Source organism: Corvus brachyrhynchos, unplaced genomic scaffold (genome assembly GCF_000691975.1).
Source record: "Corvus brachyrhynchos isolate BGI_N302 unplaced genomic scaffold, ASM69197v1 scaffold142, whole genome shotgun sequence".
NCBI lineage: Eukaryota > Metazoa > Chordata > Aves > Passeriformes > Corvidae > Corvus > Corvus brachyrhynchos.
The window spans coordinates 1,625,562-1,647,697 of record NW_008237226.1 but is presented as its reverse complement, the minus strand read 5'-3'; the positions used below and the strand labels follow the sequence as shown (position 1 = coordinate 1,647,697).

At 39.8% G+C, this 22,136-nt stretch overlaps 2 protein-coding genes across 7 annotated transcripts in view; one reads left to right on the top strand and one right to left on the bottom strand.

Annotated features, from left to right (window-relative positions):
* Positions 1 to 49: 49 nt before the first annotated feature.
* Positions 50 to 13,959, top strand: OLAH (oleoyl-ACP hydrolase). 6 transcript variants are annotated; one of them, XM_017729233.1, is made up of 8 exons: positions 50 to 213; positions 1,000 to 1,051; positions 8,531 to 8,662; positions 10,296 to 10,434; positions 11,020 to 11,119; positions 12,173 to 12,348; positions 13,247 to 13,332; positions 13,573 to 13,959. In XM_017729233.1, exons 2-8 carry the CDS (start codon positions 1,012 to 1,014, stop codon positions 13,704 to 13,706), a joined length of 807 nt encoding a protein of 268 aa, XP_017584722.1. In that variant the 5' UTR covers positions 50 to 213; positions 1,000 to 1,011; the 3' UTR covers positions 13,707 to 13,959. The 6 variants fall into 6 exon arrangements, with proteins under 6 accessions (XP_017584722.1, XP_017584721.1, XP_017584720.1 ...); XM_017729232.1 differs by having other exon boundaries at positions 50 to 292; XM_017729231.1 differs by having other exon boundaries at positions 50 to 315.
* A 102-nt stretch (positions 13,960 to 14,061) lies between these two features.
* Positions 14,062 to 22,136, bottom strand: part of ACBD7 (acyl-CoA binding domain containing 7) — an 8,377-nt gene continuing 302 nt past the window's right edge. Inside the window, exons 1-4 of the mRNA XM_008629887.2 lie at positions 22,016 to 22,136; positions 14,594 to 14,711; positions 14,430 to 14,492; positions 14,062 to 14,343 (exon numbers count right to left, since the gene is read on the bottom strand). The exon at positions 22,016 to 22,136 is cut by the window's right edge and continues 302 nt beyond it. Of these exons, the coding sequence (XP_008628109.2) occupies positions 14,270 to 14,343; positions 14,430 to 14,492; positions 14,594 to 14,711; positions 22,016 to 22,136 (376 nt within the window). The 3' untranslated portion in view covers positions 14,062 to 14,269. The remainder of the gene's footprint in view (positions 14,344 to 14,429; positions 14,493 to 14,593; positions 14,712 to 22,015) is intronic.

The window sequence follows — 22,136 nt, the reverse complement described above, 5'->3', positions numbered from 1 at the left end:
GAGCGGCCTCGCCATCCCCTGCGCTCTGGGGGCGTGCAGCGGGGTGTCAATAAAAGGACAGTTTGAAATGGGGAGGAGGTGTTGACTCCCTCGAAGGCAGATGGGCCCCGCAGAGAGATCTGGACAAATCGGAGGGCTGGGCAGTCACCAACTGTGTGAAGTTTAATAAGGGCAAGTGCCGGATTCTGCTCCTGGGAGAGGGCAACCCTGGACGTACGTACAGACTGGGGAGTGAGAGGCTGGAGACCTCATTTCCATCGGCCTGGAGTTCCTGGTGGATGGAAATTTAAATGTGAGTCAGCAGTGCCCTGGCAGGTAGGACGGCCAAGCGTGTCCTGGTATCAGGCACAGCATCGCCAGCCGGGCAAGGGAGAGGATTGTCCCGCTCTGCTCTGCACTGGGGCAGCTTCACCTTGAGTGCTGGGGGCAGTTTTGGGAGCCATAATATAAGAAAGACTTTTAGCTATTAGAGAGCTTCCAAAGGAGAGCTATGAAAATAGTGAAGGACCTAGAGGGGAAGCCACATTAGGAGCGGTTGAGGTCACTTGATCGCTTCAGTCTGAGGGGAGACCTCATTGCAGCCTACAACTTCCTTGTGAGGGGAAGAGAAGGGGCAGACACTGATTTTTCTCTGTGGTGCACAGTGACAGGAAACAATAGAATGGCCTGAGGCTCAGGAGAGGTTTAGGTTGGGTATTAGGAAAAGGTACTCCCAGAGGGTGGTTGGGCGCTGGAACAGGCTCTGTAGCAAATCGGTCACAGCACCAAGCCTGGCTGTTCAGGAGTTCAGGAAGCATTTGGAAGATGCTCTAAGGCACATGTTGTGACTTTTGGGATGTCCTGCACAGGGTCAGGAGTTGGACTTCAGTGATCCTTAGAACTCAGGATCTGTGACATGGGGAGAAAGTGCAGCTGGGGCTGCACTGGAGGCAGGGGCTCTTCTTCACAGCTGCTGTTCCTCCTGGGCTGTGCTCTTAACTCCACTGGTGTCCTTAGCAGGACTGAGACCACATGCAAGCTGTGGCCGGCCGGGGGGGACTCCTCACCCAGGGTAAGTGGCCCAACTGCTTTGTGGCAAGGGCATTTCTGTGGCTCAGGTCTGAGCTAGACTGCTGGGTTTCTGTGCCGCCTGTTAAAATGGTGTGTGGGAGAGATGCTTGTGGAGTGTGACTTGCCACTCCACTGGAGTGGGAGTAAGCAGCAACCAGAGTAATTGGGTGGGATTTGGAGCAGTCTTCACATGCTGGAGCAAACATTTCACTACATGGTGAAGCAGCATTTGTACTGGGAAGGACATGTGAGGCCCTACTTGCCATGGTTAACAAGGTCTCTACTTTCAGTGACTCCTGCCAATACTGCTATTTGGCACATTGAAGGGGTCTCTGACACCTGCATGAGTACCTGGGTGGTGTGTGTTGAAGAGCTATGGCTCAGCCCAGAGTCATTAAAAAAAAAAAAAATCTGTGACATAATCTGCCATATTCAGAACAAAATGTCACCATGTTCCATGACTTCTTTCCTCTTTGTGTCTGCAGCAGTGGCACCTTCTGTTTGCTTCTTTGTTACTACCTGCCTTTGCTGCCAAAATGGCTTCCCATTACCTACGGTTGTGGTTTAACTCCAGCCAGCAACCAAGCCCATGCAGTTGCTCACTCACTCCCTCGCCAGTGGGATCAGGGAGAGGATCAGATGAGTAAAAGTTTATTGTGGGTAGAGAAAGCAAAAGGCACACATTAAAGCAAATCAAAACAAGGAATTCATTCACTATTTCCTATGGGCAGGTGTTCAGCCATCCCCAGGAAAGTAGAGATCTGTCACATGTAACAGGTACTTGGGAAGACAAACACCATCTCTCAAAACATTCCTCCATTCCTCCTTCATCCCTCCACTTTATGTACTGAGTTCTTCCTGAAGCCTGTAGCGCTGCATGGGGTTGTTTTGACCCACGGGCAAGACTCAGCACTCGGTCTTGTTGAATCTCTTACCACTGGCCTTAGACCATTGATCCACCGTGTCCAGATCCCTCTGCAGAGCCTTCCTGACCTCCAGCAGATCAACACTCCCACCCAACTTGGTGTTGTCTGTGAATTTACAGAGGGTGCACTCAATCCCCTCATCCAGATTATCAATAAAGATACTAAACAGGAGGTTGAAATCTTCCAACTAATTTTTTTCTCTTGAGATGTTAATTATCTTTCCATGTTGATGTCTTTCCTTGTAATTGTTGAGCTACTTGCCTGGTGCCATCTCTGCAGCCTTTATCTCTAGTTTTATCCCTTTTCCCTTTCACAACTCAACTCTATGGATTTCTTTAGAGGTCTTTCTCTCAATTGAATGATTTCCTCAAAAATCTGAGCAAAGGTTATGTGGCTGTACCAAAGCAGAACTAGGCTGGCATCAGAAACAGTAGGAAAGGAGGGGAGATTATACTGCTCCTTGTTGTGTTTGTTTTTGAAGCATATGCATGCTCTGTATATTTGGCAGCTTCAACACCCTGGCAGTTTAAGTAGTAAAAGTCCATGTTGGGAATGCATGTTGTGTGACTTTAATGTTTAGTTCAATTATTTTGCACTAGGGAAGCGTTGAGCTTATCAGAGGCAAGTGTTCCACAAATAAGTTTCTCTGTAATAATGTCCTAGATTTTTTTTTCAAGACTGAGTAAAGGAATGGGTAAACAGCTTTCTGGAGGACAGGATTTCAGTTGGTAATGACATACAAATTTTTTTTCATCATCAGCTTTTAGATGTTAACAATGACATTAGCCTATTTCAAATATAGTCTGCTAAAAGTGTAGCCATGAGAGATATGTTACTGGGAAAAATATGACTAATAAGATGAGTATGCTCCATACCTTTTCCAATATTTTCTAGGGTCTAGGTATAATGATGAAGGATTGCCTTAGTCTTTATTTTTCAAGAAGCAAAGACCAGTGTTTTCCTGAACTCAGAAGCTACTGAGATATGGCTTCCCACGTTTTTTTTTCCTGTGATTTATGTATTTTGCTGTCTTAAATGGAAGATCACACCACTGCTTTTTGCTGAGTATGAAAACTTTCAGAGATATAAATCCATTATCCTCAAAAACCTGTGCTAAACATTTCAGTGCATATAGCAGATGTGTTTTCTCTCTAACTGGACACCTCTTTTCGTAAACCTGTAATTTTCCAGAAAGCCTAAGTGCCTACCCTAGAAAACATATTTTTTTAACGTTTTTAAAGGATGATTTGAATACTGAATGTAACCAAACGTGTGTGATACAGGAATGTGTAAGATGCAGAAGTAAAAAATTTCAACTGTATCACAATCTTTTAAGACATTGAGACATGTTGGTGTCTGTCTGTCAGTTGCACAAACTGTTTCTCTTGTGAAGATAAAGTCAGTAGAGGATTACATTGCCTAACTGTCACTGTCCTACAGCCAGACAGCTCTGTTATTATAGGATTGCAGACACCAAATTGTCAATGCCCGGCCTTGTTAAAGTTCCCATGTTCCCAGCCAGGTGTCTCAGATGCGTGCCTATTGCCGTAAGCAATCCAGCAGCTTTGATAACAGACTCCATACCTACCATGAAGTGGATCATTTGACTCCCAGGCACGCTATTCCACTTCTGTGCTTATTGGTGGGAGGTGAATGGACTACCTTAAATCTAAATTTTGTAAGTAGACTTGGATCTACTTGCCATCTGGGGATAGGGTTGCTTTTTCCCTGGCTTCCAGAATCTGCAGACAAGGGGTTAAGTCACGTATGCACAAATGACGTGGGTCTACTATGTAGGGTTTGCAAGTGCCTGGATACCTGAGAGGTCTCTTTGGTCCTGGACTGCCCTACTGGCAAATACCACACTCCTGCAACTGACAAAGACTCATTCCATGGATTTCTAGACTGTGTGCTATGGAATATATTTTCCTTGGGGAAATATCTTGCAGCCCTGTGCTGCAAGTACTTGGTATTTCTTTACCTTTGGCTTTCTGTTCCCTGCACGGTGGGGCTGTTGGTCCATTTGTCCTAGCAGCTGGTCAGTGCAAAAGCAGTTTTGTTGTCGCTAGTATTTTCAATTGTACTTGTCCACCTACTATAAGGTGATACCATGACAATGAATAAAGCTAATGTAAAAAGTTCTTCATGCCCTGAAAGCCTGTTTCAGAAACATGTTTGAAAAATAATCCAAAATTTCTTCGGTATACTACTTCTGTGACCATTTTTAATTCTGCTGTATTAGAAGGATGTTGCAATACTGAAGTCAGTGTGGCAGAGTTCCCTGCGATTGTGACTGGAGTGGGTGGTGTACAAGGAGAGTCTGAGATAATTGGTTTTGTCTTAAGAGGGGAGTGCCAAATGAAGATGTCTTCACCTACCTAATAGAAGGATATGTTTTGGGTGGCTAGACAGATAAACGACACATATACCGATACGATTTGAGCATTGTTCTCCATTTATTGTTCAACTATGCAAGCTTATATCTACTTTTGCAAAGATTCACACCCAGTCCCTCTAGACGGCCTCTAATCAGCAGGGGAGCCGACCAGTGTATACCTTGCCAAGGACTCTCAGGGCTGCCGGCAGCCAGGGGCCTGTTCAGGGGCTTTTCCTCAGCACAGGGTTGTCCAGTCTTTCCAGGGGTATCATATGCCCCTGTTCTGCAAGGAATCCCGCTACAGATATGCAGAGGATGGGCAGAGCCAGACTCTTCTTGGATGTACTGTGCAAAAAGACAAAAGACTTGTGGATACAAGGGACAACAAGGATATAGACAGAAAGAAAAATGTCCTCACTATGAGTCATGATTGAACACTGGAACATGGTTACCAAGGGAGGTTGTAGAGTCGCCATCCTTGGAGATACTCAACACCTAAAGAGAGAAGATTTGGACTATATTATCTCTAGAAGTCCCCTTGAACCTAAGTTCTTCTGTGATTTAAATGATGGCTCTTTTAATCTTTTATACAGCTCTTTATCAAACTAGAATTTTATTTTCAGCTTATTCTAAATGTGAAGAGACAAAAGCCAAGAAATACTTTCTTAAAATTCAGTGGGGTTCTTTTTTCACTCACTGAGCCATTTTTTTGCCAACAGTTTAAGAAAGAAACATTCTTTTTGACTGTGAACACTCTAAAATATATTTTTCTGCCATTAATTCATCAGATCACGCATCTAACTTAAAATTTATAGGGAATAAAATAAAAGCTTGTTTCACTTGAAAAGTTTACAGTCCAGGAACATCTTGATTATGCAGAAGAATTCTTATGTATCCTCTCTTTGTTATAATAGGTCTAAGTTAGATCTCAGGTATAAGGCCAATAGATGAAAGCAGAGGAAAATATAGTTTTGGAAATAATATAATCCAATTCTTTCAACTGCTCTCCTGTCTTGTAAAAAATGAGGAAAAAAGAGGAATTGCCTGTTCCTGTGCTTCCAAAAGGTGGTTCTTAAAGATTGACCAGTACTTGTGAAATCCTAAGCCCCGAAAAGAAGATTTCCAAGGTAATCCCATGGTGTGTTTCCATTAGCACTGCCACCCTTAGTTGATGCTATTCCAACCTTCAGCTTTCCCCATCAATTCTATTTTAAAGCTCTCTTGATCAGTCCTGCCAGTTCATGCTCAATGACATGTTTCCCTATCAGGACTGATCCAGACTGCGCTGGAAAAGGGTGGGGCTCCAGAACACCTGCAATACATAGATTACATCATCATATGGGGGAGCACAACAAGGGAAGTTTTTATGATAAGAGAAAAGATAATCCATATTCTCCTGAAAGCTGGTTTTGGCATAAAACAAAGTAAGGTCAAAGGGGGGAAAAAAGTCAGTCTTCCTAGTGTTGCAAATGCAGTTGTAAAATATACTGGTGTTTTAGGTTACTGATAGTTCATCTGATTGCCAGGAGCATAAAGGATATCTAACATGAAATTATCGTATGTAACCACAGTGTGTAGTTCATACACTGCTATGTCTTTCAGTTTGCAGAAATGACAACTGGTCCACTAACCAAATGCAGTGGTTTAATCAAATCAGGTGATGGTCTTCTACAGCAGCATTTTCAGACCCCTGTAAAACTCTCCAGCCTAGGTGTGAGTGCTGTACTTCTGGACATAGTTCTTACAAAAGGCTGGCTTTTCTATTTATGCAGCTTTTTTGTCAGCAAGGCTGTGTGTCTCTGTGTATGAAAGCTGCTACAACTTGTGTACTGTCATGGGCATGCTAGCCTGTGCTGTTTCATTCACTGCGATTAGTGCGGTGTGCCTTTCTTGTATTTCTGCCAAATGCCGTGTGTCACCTCTAACACATGATGCTTCTGTCTCCCTTTTGGGATGCTGCATGCCTCAGTTTGTGCCTTTTTTGTTTGTTTGTTTTTGTGGTGGGGCTCCTCCCCTTAAGCCTAGAAAAGACTTAAAAGCAGGTGTCTGCAGCTTCTTGATGTGCAGCACTGAGAAGTGGAGCCACCCTCAGGCTGTCATTGCCTGGCACTAGTGGTCTTCCTGACTGTTCAGGTATTTGTACCTAAAGTAAGCTGGATGGCGATGGAATAAAGCAATATTTAAAAGTGTTTAAAGTGGGAAAGATTTCAGTAACCATTAATGTACCTTTAAATAATTTAAAGACTTTGATTAAATGTACTTTATCGTGCTTGAGATTTCTGTGTCACCTCTGGAATAGTTTGAGAAGAGATTTTTCTTTTGCTATTTGACTGCCAAGTTAAAACATTGGCTTCAGAAATGTTTGAGCTTTTTGTGTATTTTTCTGGAAGAAGTGACTGTGTAAATGGAACTAATCGTACTGAAGCTAAAAATCCACCAGAGGAGTTATGTCTTCTGTAGCATCAGTGTCAGTATTCTTCAGCTGCTTTAGGCTCACATACCCAGTGATTTTTGAGACCTTTTTTTTGGTTTGTTTTCTGGTTTTTTGTTGGGTTGGTTTTTTTGGGGTTTTTTTGTGTGTCTTGCTCTTCTTAATGTGTCTTTGAAGTGATTCGTAACAAATATTCACAAACTCTCCAGTTCAAACATACATGAAATTCAAGCAACCACCACAGCAATATTTGGGTCAGTTTTCTTTTGTCTTGTTTGTGTAGTTTTGATATAAGTCGGAATTGTTGCCTATCCTGATCTGGTTGCATTTCTCAAACTTTTTGTGCAGGTGAAAAAGATTGCATGTAGGCATACAGGTTTATTTTGTGGTGAGTCAGCCCTTGCAAATACTGAGCTATATTCAAGGCAAGAAATAATACCCTTAATGATACGCAGCATTTTGGAAATGGAATTTTGCTGCTTGCTATCCCCTAATCAGTATTTTTTTTTCAATCTTTTTAACAAGAACATGAGAGTTTGTTCTAATGGGTGCAGAAAACTTTTTATAAAAATTCTCTATCATATATTTCTAATTAATATATCTTCACCAAGCACATGGTTCCCGGGTTCTTTTGACTGAGCGCAGCCTGATAGGCTATCAGTACTACTTTGTCACTTCAGTATTTACATCCACAAATCTAATCAGCCAGAATAAAGGACAAGAAAACTGGGAAAGAAGAATAAAAATGATTGAGAATTGCTTTTTCTTCAGATAGTAAAAGCAGTATCTGATGCTAGAGACAATGCACTTGGCATCTTCAATGCTATTGTTTCTTCTCAGCAAGAAGGAAGAAGTAGTTACAAATCTTGCTTCAGCTGTTACTTCTGTCAGTCACTAAGCAAAACTACCAAAGCTGTTGTGATAAAGTTGGACGTGGCTCTGGTTACTCCACCATCTCAACAGAATATAACAAAACTAGAAGTCCAGAGGTAGGCAGTGATGATGGATTTGAAGGATATCTAACACAGCCAGGCCTTTTCATTCAGGATAAAGAAATGTTTGAGGGCTGAAACAATATGACAGCAGAGCTCAGAAATGCTCAGTGGCAAACCCTGAGAGGTGCACTATTCACTCTCTTTACTGCACTGCCCTGTGTACATCAAATGAATTTGTATGAGTGAGATGAAAAACAAGGGCATCATTCTTCATGCATCAGATAGTGGAGCTGTGCGACTCATTGCAAGAGGATGTCGTGGATGCCAACTGTTCAAGGGGAGACTGGAAAAATATGTGAAAGAGTAATTCATAGACATTTTATATATATAAAGAAACTACATCCTGCTGTTCCCTAGACATCTATTTTACCACTGTGGTAGAGAGAACATTGAACTAGGTGGTCCTTATATTTTCTACATCTTCAGATGGAAGAAATCCCTTATCAATTATTTTGCTGCTGGTAATGTTTGTTGCGGTCAGTGACTGAGCAAATATTAGCTAAGGATATTGCCCAATACTATTCTGCCATCATTTATAAATGATATACAATATATAAATGGTTTACAGTGTTGTAGGAAGATCACCTCATGTCTAACAGATAGCTATTGTAGCACAAGCAGTTCTGATGACAGAAAATATTGCACCCTATTGTTTCAATTTAGTCTTAATTCACTCTAATTTTCCTATATCTGAAGAGTCTTGTTCTAGAATGATGTGTTGTTTTCTTGGTTTTTTTTGTTTTTTTTCCAGAAATGGAAAAGCTGATTGTTTGTGTACACAAAAGGCCAGATGCTCTCTTTAGACTGATTTGCTTTCCGTGGGCTGGAGGTGGAACTTCGCAACTTGCTCAGTGGGGCAAACTCTTCAACGACTCAATTGAAGGTTAGTCATTTTTGTAGTTAGAGTAGAAGTGAAGGATTTCTAAAATACATGATAGCCAAGTTTTTAAAATGGAATATAATAATCTTGAGAGCACCACAATCTTTATCCAGTGGGCCTTGTCCAGAAAGGAAGGAACTAGCATTCATTAGGAGTTAGCATTTCCATGAGGCTACATTTTGTGTACCACCTTGAATCAAATTATATTCGATTGGGTGAAAAAATTATATGCTCAGAGCTACATTTCACAATATATATAGTATAGTATGTTTGACTGCTTCAGAAACTATTGGTATGATTCAGAAACAGCAGTACACTGCATATTGTGGATAAGCCAGTCTTCAGCAAGGTTAACAGTGAAGATGAGAACTTTTCTAATGTTGAGAGGCTGCACAAAGCATCTGTTAGCCACTGTTTGCACTTCTTGTATCAAAACTGAAATTTAATCTATGAATTTTATAACACTGAAATGACGTTCAGTTACACTATAAGTAATTCTTATTGCTCACAAGATATATCAGCACTAAAAAGATCCATTGCTTGACCTATTTGAAGAGGAATCAAGGCCATTTTCCAGACCTTCCACAAAGAAAAAAATAATTTCATATTCATGAGCATTGCCATTGCAGTTTTACTGGTCCTCTAAATGCATGTATAATTTCAGGTAAGCAGTTGCACATTGAATTTTTCTTGAAATTAGGGAAAAAAGTGAAGAAATAAAAAAGTTTTTGTCCACTGGAACTATTTGCAAGACAGTTACTAAGGAAATGGCCTAGGACCAACTGCAGACACAGATGAATAAAATCAGGGCACAGCATGCTCTTTCAGAGATGGTTTCTGCAGAAAGTATAGAAGATGTAAACTTTTCTGTATTGCTATCTATAGTATTAGGTTGTGGTTTATTCTGTCTTTTCTAAAATACTTTTTTGTCTGACCCGTTACTTCTGTGTAACTGGCAGTATGCATGATGTCAAGGAGATTTGAGAAAATCAACATTTTTTTCTGATCTATTCATTCCTTACTTTCACTAAACAGTGAGAGGAAAACCCTCAATTTTGAAGGGAAAATAGTAAAAACGTAAAATTTTCTTCTATATAAATAACTATAAATATAACTATAAATACAAATGTCCACCAATTTGCACTATGATTCCACATTTGCCAATGAGCGGTGCTGAAGAGGTGACAAAGAAGAAAACAGGGATTGTACAATTCTAATACAGTTTCACTTACTAATGCTGCCCTTGAAAGGATGTACTTTACACAACTCTCAAACTTACTATTATTGAAATTGATGAATTTTTGATTGTTATTAAAACTTGTGACAATAAAGTTGCTTTCAAACCTCAGCTGAAATCAGGATCTTGTGCATTCTGACCCAAGGCATTTATCAATCAAATCAGCTGGAGGGGCAACATTGGTGACTAAAGGAAGGGGTGGAAACCTAATCCCTTACGGGATTATATCACAGTAGTAGCAATAGCAAGCAAGTGCACAATATCAACTGTAAGAAGGATTAAATTCAAATAGTATATATATTCTGCAGAATAATTTTAAAACTTAATTAAAGTTATGTTACTGTATCCATTTTAAATAACTGTAATTCTTTTCCTTCCCTTCCCCCGCCTCTTCTGCAGTGTGCTGTATAAGGTTTCCTGGAAGAGAAACTCGTCTTGAGGAGCCTTTTGCAAAAGACATGACAAGCATAGTTAATGAAGTTACAAATGTTTTGTTAAAAGAATTGAAAGAAAAACCATTTGCATTTTTTGGTCACAGGTAAAAAAATATACATTTTTAGATACCCTAGTGAAGGAGCTTCTATTTCTGAGCTCTAGGAGTAGAGAGTTACTTGTTTTTATTTGCAAAAACTTTAGGAAAATATGCTTCTGCAAGGATCTTCTGTCAAGCCATCCTAAAACATGCAGTTGCTCTCAAAGACTCTAGTTATTTATTTACTTATACCTTCAGGCACAACATCTGAACATGTGTTTCTAATCAATTATAATTGCATTTATTGTTAATATTTGTGACAGTGCTTGATCTATATGAATGAAGGGGGTGAACCATTCATGAAACACAGATTTTGAAGATTGCTTAGTCTCAAGTATTCAAAATAACTGTTCTTACTGAAAATTAAGGAGACAATTAAAAGCAAGACTAAGAAAAGGTCTTATTTACAAAATTAGACTGCGTAGGAATATACTTCATGTCAATTTAATATAATTGTAATCTGCATATCTTACATGGTTTCAGCAACTGTTCAAGATAGCCAATTAGCACTGAAATTTAAATTACGTTTTTATTTTCCAGTTTTCATGTATTTTTTTGCATACTTTGCTTTAATTTATCTTTTTGCTGCAGTTTTGGATCTTACGTGAGTTTTGCAGTTGCACTTCATTTGAAAGAAAAGTACGGACTGGAGCCGGTCCATCTTTTCATATCAGAGGGACATGCTCCACACGTAAGTTATGGAATCATTAACATTATGAAACAGAACTGTAAATTAGCTATCAAGGGTAAAAATAATATTTTACAGTATGGTATGCAGAGTAGTTTTAATACAAAATAAACATTTCTTCAGAATCTATGAGAGAAAAGTGTTCTGGGATAGATGCAGAATACATAATATTCACTGCTGCTAACTTTAGCCTTGAGAGAACAACCTCCTTAAACTAATGCTTGAACTAATTAATGCTTAAACTAACTAATCCTTAAACTAAACTTTTTTGAATATTGTGTTATTTACTATGGCCTTTGGTTTAAAACTCAAAAGTCATCAAACCAAAATAATAAGTGGTCCTCCTTACTCTGTAACGTGTGAAATAACTGTCTTGACCTCATTTTTCATAAACCTGCTGCATCAGCCCTCAGTACATTTGTTCAATCTTTTTCTTTCTCCTCATTCTTTGTAGGATTTTTAATCAGTTTCTTCTGAGGTTCTTCTAGTTCTGCTAGTCTTTCTCAGAAAAACAGCAGTGAAGTGGCATTTTTCCAGTCCTGTTCTCAGACAGTATTTGCTATTTCTGTTCTTCAGTTTCTGCTGAAGCTAAGGCTTCTTAGCAGTCCTGAGTATGAACTAGTGATTCATGGAAGCAATTGTTAGCTAGTGATTCATGGAAGCAATTGCTGCAAATTTCCATAGTCAGTTGGTCTCTTCACTCTTCAGTCCTACATTAGCCAGGGTTATGTCCAGTGCTGCGTTTTTCTTTCTTTGATTATTTTACTAGTTGCATTTCAATAGTAAGAGTCAAACTTGAACAAAATAATACTAACAGTTGTTTGTCTGTGGAAGTTTCAGAAGTAGAGAGTACTTGGCTCACTCATAATTTTTGATTTCAGTAAACACAGTCTACTAACCCTTTCCATGAAGTGTTCTCTGTGAATGTTAAACTAATCAGCCATCATATTTTGGAGATGAAAAATTATTGTACTTTTTACCAAAATCATTTTAATGGAAAGATTATTTTAAGTATATTATATACAACACCTGATCTGTTTTGTTTGGTACTGACAGTCTGAAGGATTCCGTGCTCTGAGAAGCTTACCCGTATCTGATGCAAAAGATGAAGAAGTTATTGCACGGCTACAGATTCTAGGAGGAATTCCTTCTGAGCTTCAGCATAATGAAGACATTCTGAAACAAATGGCGCTTACTTTCAGAGAAGACTTTGGAGTTCTTCAGACATTTTTGTAAGTTTTACAACTTTGTATTACTTTCATATTTGTATTTTACATTTTTACTTCTGTCTGATCGTGTCAGGTTTTCTTTTTTCTTTCTTCGTAATTTGTTCTCATTTTTTGTTATGAAAAGAATAAGAAATAGTAAACATAGTTTTTATCCTTTGTGTGCTTTTCTATTTGTTTTCTACTATTTAAACCCTAGAAGAAACACTGCATACTGCAACAACCACAACTGTTACTGCAGTATTGACATGGTAGAATTATGGTTCTACTGAGGATCCAAAGTCAGCAGCTACTAAAAGGGAGTATTCTTGCGTCTTCTATTGTTTTCTGAGGTTAACAATCTCAGCTGATTGTGCTTCAGGAACACTGCATTCAGTCTCCTGATCCAAGGTCCTCTAGCCTAACCAGAAGAAAAGAATTCCTGTGTTCTGGGCACCCAGACAGCAACCGGCTTCCTCTGTCCTAACTGCTGTCCCCACTGGATGTTACATGACAGCTCATGTAGCTGAGTGGTTAAGGCTTCTCACCTTGGCAAAAACAAGGACACTCTTGGGTGTGGGGCCCATTTTGGTCTTAGGAACCTGACACTGAAAGATGCTGAAACATTAGAAAACTTGTATATGTTGGTAACAATTATTTATTGTAGGTGAGAATTTTTATTGCAGGTTGAAGCTCTTTTTTTCCCTTAACTATTGGGTCATTTTTCTTTACAATTTTAGAGCTAATTGCAGTAGGGTAAGGAGCTAAGAAACTTCAAGATGCAGTATTTTCTTCTCCTGATGTCCTGCATAATCTGACTCCTGAAAGTTCTGGAGGAGAACAAAAAACCTATTTTGTATGTGAAAGCAAATTCCAAATACAGGTATTTTATGGAATGTTTTATGACTATTTTTTATGTTCACAGATTTGAGAAGGCAGAAATGGATATCCCCTTCTCTTGTGATATTACCTGCTTTTATGGGTCTGATGATGAGGTACATGATGTACAAGGTACTTTGTTTCAATGGTTTTCCTCTTAATACTTACACATTGTCTTGTTGTATTGCATCTGTTAATTAGAGTTTTCTAGAATCTGTCTCCTTCTTAAAGGAAACAAATCAACAGAGCAGTCTCAATGTATGAACCAAAAAGTTGATATGGGATTTAAAATAATTATTAAGTAATTGAAATAGTTATACAAAATGATCACAATAGTTGACATTTCTCTGGCACTTTAAATATCTTTTTTAGCTTGGCAAGAACTAACGAGTGGAGATACTTCCTTTTATGAGCTTCCTGGAGGTCACTTTTATCTTCTGGAACCGTCTAATCAAACATTCTTGATGAAACACATAACAAGATGCATAGAAAATGCTGGTCTATGAGTATTTCCCTCAATAGCAGAATGTTAGTCCACTGCAATTTGTAGTAAGTCATTCTTTCTGAACATTGCTTACAGTTATGCCTAGAAGTTGTTCTGTTCCTCCTCTGTAATCCTTTAAAATGGGGAGTTTTCCTGATTTTTTTGAAAACAAACAATGGTTTTGGGTCTTAAAAAAGGTTTCATCTTCTCCTCCTTCTCTTGCATGTGTACAAACTCTTCACTTTATTCCATAACCTTGTTTGCAAAAAAATTATGTCTATGTTATTTTACTGTTAGAGCTTCTCTGTTTGTCTGCTCCTGTCAGAATGCTAAATATAATTTAATACCCAAAAAAATCCACAATTCTCACAGAAGGCTTAATTTATTCAGTTCAAATTTATTTAGATTAAGATATAAGCTAAAAATATATTATATATGTAAGTACCCTTTACAGTCAAACAGCTTATGCTTAAAATTTATTAGTATCAGACTGCACAATAAGAAGTTAGTATTGCATTTTTCTCAACAGAGTTAGTTCATTAGCTACTGAAGAGTTAATTAGTAGTGGGAATTATTTTGAATATTCTAGATCCCATACTTTTCTACCATTGCTCTTGCTTTAGAGATGTAGGCATTCATGGCATCCTCCTTTGATAAACCTGCAAAGAAAAGTAGGAGTCATTATCTTTCCTCATTTGTCATCCTATAAACTTGATACAGGATGTAAATTTAATTGGTGTAACACCTTTTTTCAGGTTCCATGCTTCCCATTTGGCTTTGCCTTTCAAATCTAGCATTCCTGGACATTCTGCCAAAATAAATGCATAGCTTTGGTTATCATGCAGATTTACATAACATTAGCTTGATTATCAAGATATGTGAGTAAATGTGAAGTATACATAGTAATACCAATATTAATATCTCCAACAGTGGCCTGTTTGTACAATCCATATAGTTCCTTCAGTTCTTCATCAGTTGGTCTTGTTTTTAATTTTTTTACATCTTCTGCAGCACCATCAAAGTCAGCCTGATGAAAGAACAGAAAGTGTTAGTTCTCTTTGGAAAGGGTGTATTTAAAACATGAGGTATAAGACACAGTAGTATCATTAGATATTCTCAATTACTCACTTGGGTTTAGTGGTCAGACAAGGCTTTTTCCCATGAAAGGAGCTTCATAAATGTGTACATTGTTAGGAAAGGGATATAGGCTTGCATGGCTGATAGGGGCAAGGAGCCTTCACAATTTATGTGGTGTATTTGTCTTTTACAGTCACACTGCAGGTATGAAAGTATTCACTGAACTTTACACCCCACAGTAATCTCTCAACCATTTTGGGCCCTCCTGCACTGTGTTGGCTCAAGCAGGGGAGCTCAAATCCTCTCTGAGGGGTACTGCCCAGTTCACCCTCCATTTCCACTGCTCTGCTGACAGGGAAGTAGGTGACTAACAGCTGGCACAGAGGAACCCCATGGAGATGAGCTACTGCCAGGACCACCTTCCACACCCAACTCTGAAACACAGGAGAGCACCAGAGTTAAGGGTAAATTTGCTCCTTTCATCACTGTGAATTACACACATCAACCTGAGGCTGTAGCTATTCTCTCTATAAAGCAGGTCTCAGGCTAAGGTTTGGGGTTCTGTTTCATGCCCAGGACATTTCAGAGACAGATTTCGTACAGTGACCACAGACCCATCAGGTCACTGCACTACTCTAATGCAAAAAGATACAACCACTTTAACATGCTATATGCTGGTTTCAACAATTATTTTAGCTTTTAAGTTGGATCTGTGTTTGCAGAAGCGCAGTATATCCTGTACAAAACCAATTGTATTGGTTTTGCATGGCCTGGGTTTTGGTAGTGGGGGGGGGCTACAGGGGTGGCTTCCATGAGAAGCTGCCAGAAGCTTCCAAAATATCCAGCTGAGCCAATTCCTGGTGGCTCCAAAGATGGATGTGCTGCTGGCCAAGGCTGGGCCTATTAGGTGGTAACGCCTCTGTGAAAACAGCTTTAAGAAGAAAGATAAACAAAAGTTATGTTGCAGTTTTAATTATGACTAGAGAAGAGCAGAGTGAGAACATGTGAGAAGAACAACTCTGCAGACACCAAGGTTGGTGGAGAAGGAGGGGGAGGAGGTGTTCCAGGCTCCGCAGCCGAGATTCCTCTGTAGGCCGCGGTGATGACCGTGGTGAAGCAGCTGTGCCCCTGCAGCCCACGGAGGGCCGTGGGGATGCAGGGACCCACCCACAGCCCGTGGAGGAGCCCCACGCTGGAGCATGGGGCTCCCAGGCTGGAGCAGCCTGTCCTTGGAGGACTGCACCCCATGGAAGAGTGACCCATGCTGCAGCAGTTTGGGGAGGACTGTTGCCCATGGGATGGACTCGTGTCGCAGCAGGTCACAGGGAACTGTTGCTCGTGAGATGAAGTCACGTTGGAGAAGTTTGGGAAGAACTGTCTCCCGTGGGAGGGACCCCACGGTGCAGCAGGGGAAGGACTCCTCTCCCTGAGCAGTGGGAGGAGCCACGGGTGATGAACTGACCATAACCCTTGTTCCCTGTCTCCTTGTGCTGCTGGGGTAGGAGGTAGAGCTGAGAAGGAGGGAGAGGTTAGGGGAAGGTGTTTTTAAGGCCTTATTTTACTTCTCATGATCCTGCTCTGATTTTGTTAGCAGTGAATTCACTTGATGTCTCTAAGTTGAGCCTGTTTTGCCCTTGATGGTATTTGATGAGCAAACTCTCCCTGTCCATACCTCAACTCATGAACCCTTTGTTAAATTTTCTCTCCTCTGTGCATCTGCAGAAGAGAGTGAGAGAGTGGCCTTGATGGGTGCCTGGCATCTGGCCAGCATCAACCCACTACCCCAGCTTAAAAGTTTGTGTGAAAATCAGCAATGATTTCAGCATGAGTGCTGAAGCTCTGTTTAAATCACAGATCCTGGCGTTACCTCAGAAGTCTGTACTGTGCTTCTTTATACCACTTTTCCCTTTAGTTACAGGAAAGATTTGATTTTTTTTTAATAAGAAAACCTAATGCATGTTTGTCTCCTTAACTGATCCCTGTCTCCTTGGCAAGTGACTGTGCTGGGTGGACCAAGTGATGGAAATAAGCAAATATGAATGAGAGCTTGGTTCACTATAGCATTTTGTATTTAAACAGAGAAAAAGTACAAGAGAAAGGTTATTTCTGTTTTTAAATTTAAGAAGGAAAAATGAGTAATAATTTAATTAGAGAGTGATGTTCATGCATCTTTCCTCACAGAAAGGCCCCCTCCTGGAATCATGAAACTACCTATTCATTAATGTAAGGACACGCCAGCTGGTGGCTGCATTAAGGCAGGAGCAGCAGGCAAACAGGGTGAAGTCAGGTAGCTGAGTGCATTCTACCACCAAATGAGTCACCTCTACCTCCTGAGATGGAATTCACTTCTTATTTTGGTCTGGAAATTTAGTTTGGCTAATGAGATTCCCCAGAAACAAAATTCTGAGAAATTTCTAATTTTTTGCAAATTTTGAATTGCTATATGAAACTCACAAAGGGAAAGCACAAGTATTCTAAGAACAAAAGGGCTCGCCACAAGAGGATGTACATCTGTAACACCAGAGTTGCAACAAGGAGCAGCAGCAGGCAGAGAGGTGCATTTAAAAGGAATGTTTTTAAAAAATCATTATGTGTGATTAAAAGGGCATTCTAGCTCCCTGCAAACCAGCAATTAAATATTGAACATTCTTTAAACTGCAGCTGTAGATTGACAGAGCATGAGATGAGAAGGATTCATGATGACAATACACATCTCTAGGTCTGTCAGGTCATAGCACCCTTAAAGTGCAATGAAAGGAAAAGACAAAAATCCTGCAGCAATGCAGATGCTTTTTAACAAATAATCTTCCTACTCAGTGAGGACCTCAGTGTTTGCATAACTGACAAGCAAAGGTTTATGGGAGATTCCCACCAAGACCTCCCTGAACCAAACGCCCACTAGTGGAGGGAGGAGTACAGAGAAGAATTGGTGTGCTAAAATGGATAAAGATTGTTTTAAGTCTGAGAAGTGCTGCTGTTCTATTTTGAATGTAACAATCCTTCTGAGAATTAGCCAGATTCCAAGTGCCGTTTGTCTTCTTAAAGATCTGACACTTGGTCATTCAATAAAGTATATGATTTGACAGTTTCTGTACTAAATTCTAGATTAAATTACTTCCAAATTATATTCTTAAATCTACAACTTTATATACTGAAACATGTAACTACTTACATAGTTTGTTCCTGTTTTAATAAAAATAATTCTCAATGTTACTACAATGCAACTATACCATAGAACCGCAGCAAAACATGAAGCTTTAAGTCCAACTTTTTGTGTCTGTTTTCTTTTAACACTGTAGATTTTTTTTAACCAACCAAGTATTTGAGAGTGCTGAAAAAAAATACAGGATTTTTCTAGAATAAAAAAACAAAAGGCTCAAAATATGTTCATATGCTATGTGTATATGTGATATGTAATTTAGATAAACCAAAATTGTGTGCTCTAGGCTACATATAAAAGCTGAATCAGTAATGTTGAAATGGCCTCACAGCATTCCTTCTCAGAATTTTTTTTGGAATATTAATATTTTCTTTCATGAAAGCCTTGGAATCTTTATTTTTCTTCTTATGCTGTATTGTCTTTTGGTCTCCTTCTGCACAGCAACTGTCCCCAGATTTCCTACAACCACCTGAAACGCTTCAACAAGTTCAGATGTTAAGCTCATTTTTAATTTTTCATCAAAAATTGCTGAGGGCCATAAACATTATTCTTCCTTTTAGCAGCAAACCCAGAATGGTGAACCCACGTGTTTGAGGCCCGGAAGTCACACCAGTACAGGGAGAGAATTCGGGGCTTGGGGTAGAAGCACCTTGCCATGTGTCTTAGGCACAGCGTGGATGCCTTCAGCCTGGGAGCAGGGAGGGGACAGACACACTGCCATAAGCAGGAGTCTGAACTCACAGTCGCTGTGAGACTGCTCATAGGACTTTTTACCTCACTATATGCCTTGACAGTCAGGTGGCCTATCCTTCCATGAAAACAGGCCTGTTCCACTTTATGCTCAGCATAAAGGGAAGAGGCAAGGACATGGGGATTGCAGAGGAACTGACATGCTCTGAATTACATCCCAGCCTACCCCTGAGTCACTCCAGCTGTGCCACACTGCTGTGCAGTGTTCCAGACGCTGCAGCATTAGGATATGAGGGAGTTTTGTACTAAGGTAGCAAGACGAGACTAATTACACAAAAACTGCTACACACTAACAACAGTATTTTTTAATAGATGTACAGCATTTATAATGGAGAAGCATTTAACGAGAGGAAACAAAAATCAGCAATACAAACTACCTTACCAATGAATTAAAAATAGTGGTCAAAAGAAACTGGAACAGTACGTATTTGACAGTCCTTAAAGCATTTAAAGTCACACTATTGGTTCAGATGTATAAAAGGGATGTACATTTACTTACAAAAATAAATGTGATGGATGACTACTGCTCAAGGTTTTTTTATAGGTACAATTTTATTAAAATAAGTATTTAATTATTGATCCAAATATCAGAAATGTGACGTTCTTGACTACATCTATCACTGACTCCTCCATCACAGGCACCTCTTAATATTATCCACACACATGCAAACAAAAACAGGATTTATGCTCTGTTAACTGTAAGATTTAAAATACGTATCAATAATAAACCATACCTAGGCTGCCACATTGTTTAAAGTTTAAATAAGTTACTACTGCATGTGAGCCTCTGCCAGCACTGACATACAAGGACCATTCGAATCTGTGAAAATCTTTCACATGTCTGGAGTTGTTTTCTGATCTAAACTTCTGTCCTGGTTTTGTCAGGGTAGAGTTCATTTTCTCCATAGTACCTGGTACAGAGCAGAGTTTTGGATTCAGGATGAGAATAATGTTGATAACACACTGTTATGTTTTGGTTGTTGCTGAGTTGTGCTTGCACTGAGCCAAGGACTTTTCAGTGTTTCATGCTCTGAAATTGAGGAGCTGCACAGGAAGCTGGAAAAGGGGGGGAACACAGCTGGGACAGCTGACCAAACTGGCCAAAGGGATATTCCACACCACAGAACGTCATGCCCAGTGTGTAAACTGGGACAGATAGAGAGGGACAGATTGCTGCTCAGGAAATGGGCTTGGCCTTGCTCAGTGGGTAGTGAGCAATTATACTGTGCAACACTTGTTTCTCCTGGGTTTAATTGCACATGCTCGCTCGCTCTCTTTCTCTGTCTCTCATTACTACTATCACAGTATTATATTTTACTTTTTTTTAATTATCAAACTATTCTTATCTCAGCCCAGGAGTTTTTGCTTCCTCCCCCTTTTCTTTCCCCCCACCCCCATTTCTCCTCCCCACCCCACTGTAGGTGAAGGGGGTGTGAGCAAGTGACTGCATGGTACGTATTTGCTGGGTGGTGTTAAATCATGACAACTTCACAGTAGGAATGAACCAGAAGCCCTGTTACATTGTACAAGACTAAAGATAAAAAAATAAATTAAGGACACCATTAAGTTAATAACCTTATCTTCCTATAATTTTATTCTATTTGCATCTATAGGAAAATATCACAAGATAGTTTAAAAATTTGCAAATGCGTATCTTACAGAGCAAGAAATGTGCAGACATGAAATCTAAATACTAAACATTTCTTTCTTCATTCCCCTCTAGCGAATCATTCTGCAGAGACTGTTGCTTAGGATTTGCCTGCTTACACAGCATGCTTATGAGCAGCCTGTAAAAATATAATTTCCTTTTAATCATGTGCCAATAAAATTCCCTTTAACTCATCAAATAAAAAGCATAAAAATATATACAGACATAAACATACACGTGCATTAAAGATAAAAGCACAAATTGTCAGACTATTATCAGATACTCCCTTTTTACAAAGAAAAAAGCTTGAATGAATTCTTCATTTACAGCAAATATTTTACCAGTTTGCAAAACTTATAAATATTTTACAGCCTCACTAATGAGAACATTATTTATTCATTTGTCCTCATGCCCATACAGCTAGATTCAATAAATTTATGGATATGGTTAGTAGCTGTCAACCAAACCAATGTGAACAGAAAAGGTCTGTAATGTCTAATGCAGAATGAGTATGGTATCTTAAAATTTCAACCACTGATTTCTATGTGGAAGTGTAACTATACAGCTATGGAACGGCATGTCATACTGCATTCAGCTCTTTCTTATGATTTATGGCTCATTGCTTAATCATCAGGCTAATAAATTCACTTTCTAGAGTGAATTCAAGGCAGATTAAAACAAACTATAATTTCAGCAATCATTAATTAAGCAAAGGTGCCGTTACGTTTGGGATTTCGCAATCTACTGAAGAAATAGATTTCTTCTTAGCTGTAATACAGCACAATGAAACCTCTGTGCTATTCAACATAATTGCAGCTCAGAAGAAAATTGCTAAGCTGCTGGCAGCGCACTCCCTGCATCTAGGTCAGAGCATTGTGCTGCTCACCCTTTGCAAAATGCACACTAACTAAACAGAGACAGACATAATGAGACAGGGATAAAAGAGCTTGCAAATCTTGAAGTGAAAGGGATAATAGGAAAGCCTAAAGAAGAAAAACAGCTTAATCCATCAGGGCATGGCCGAGACAAGGGAAGTATTCATAGTTTCCCACAAAGGTAGGAGGCTAAAAGCCAGCAATAATTTCCTCAACAGCTATTTAAAGCTACGATCAGAGAGAAGGTAAAAGGAAGCTCTCTCTCTAGCCAGAAGGTAGGAAAGTAGAAGCTCTCCTACCACAACACAAGCCCATCAAAATGTACCAGTCCAAAGATGCATACACCCTAAAAAAACCACACCTCTTCCTTAAAAATTATTTATGCTTCCCAAGTGCACATATAACACTGCGTCAGTATTAGAAGTTTCCCTCCTCCCTTAATAGCTCCAAGTAACCAGCTAGATCCTAAAAACATGGCATGTACCTGCCTTTTCATGCCTAACTCAGTCCTGGCAAACTCAGATGCACACCTAAAGAAAAATAATTCACGTATGCTCTGAACAGGTAAGGCTCCAAAATATTACATGACCTATGAAATAGTTCAAATTAACCAGCGTGCTTCTCACCCTCCACTTGTGAAAAGTAACGCACTATTTAACCGTCAAGGGTTTAGGCAAATTTCCCTTGCCGCAAGGTAACCTTGATTTTGCAGTAAAAATCCTTATGCTGAAGAAATACCGCAGTCTCCAGCACGGCATTACACAGACGGACAGTTCATCCCTCTCCTCTCGTCTCTGTCTCACAGATGCAGAAGTGCGTACCTGGAGAGTCATGATGCTGCGAGGATGCGCAGGGAACGGCCTCGTTCCTTCTCCGGCGGGGACGCGGCGCGTCTGCCCCTCGGCTCCGGTGGCGCGGTCGCGGTGGCGCTGGGACGGTCCC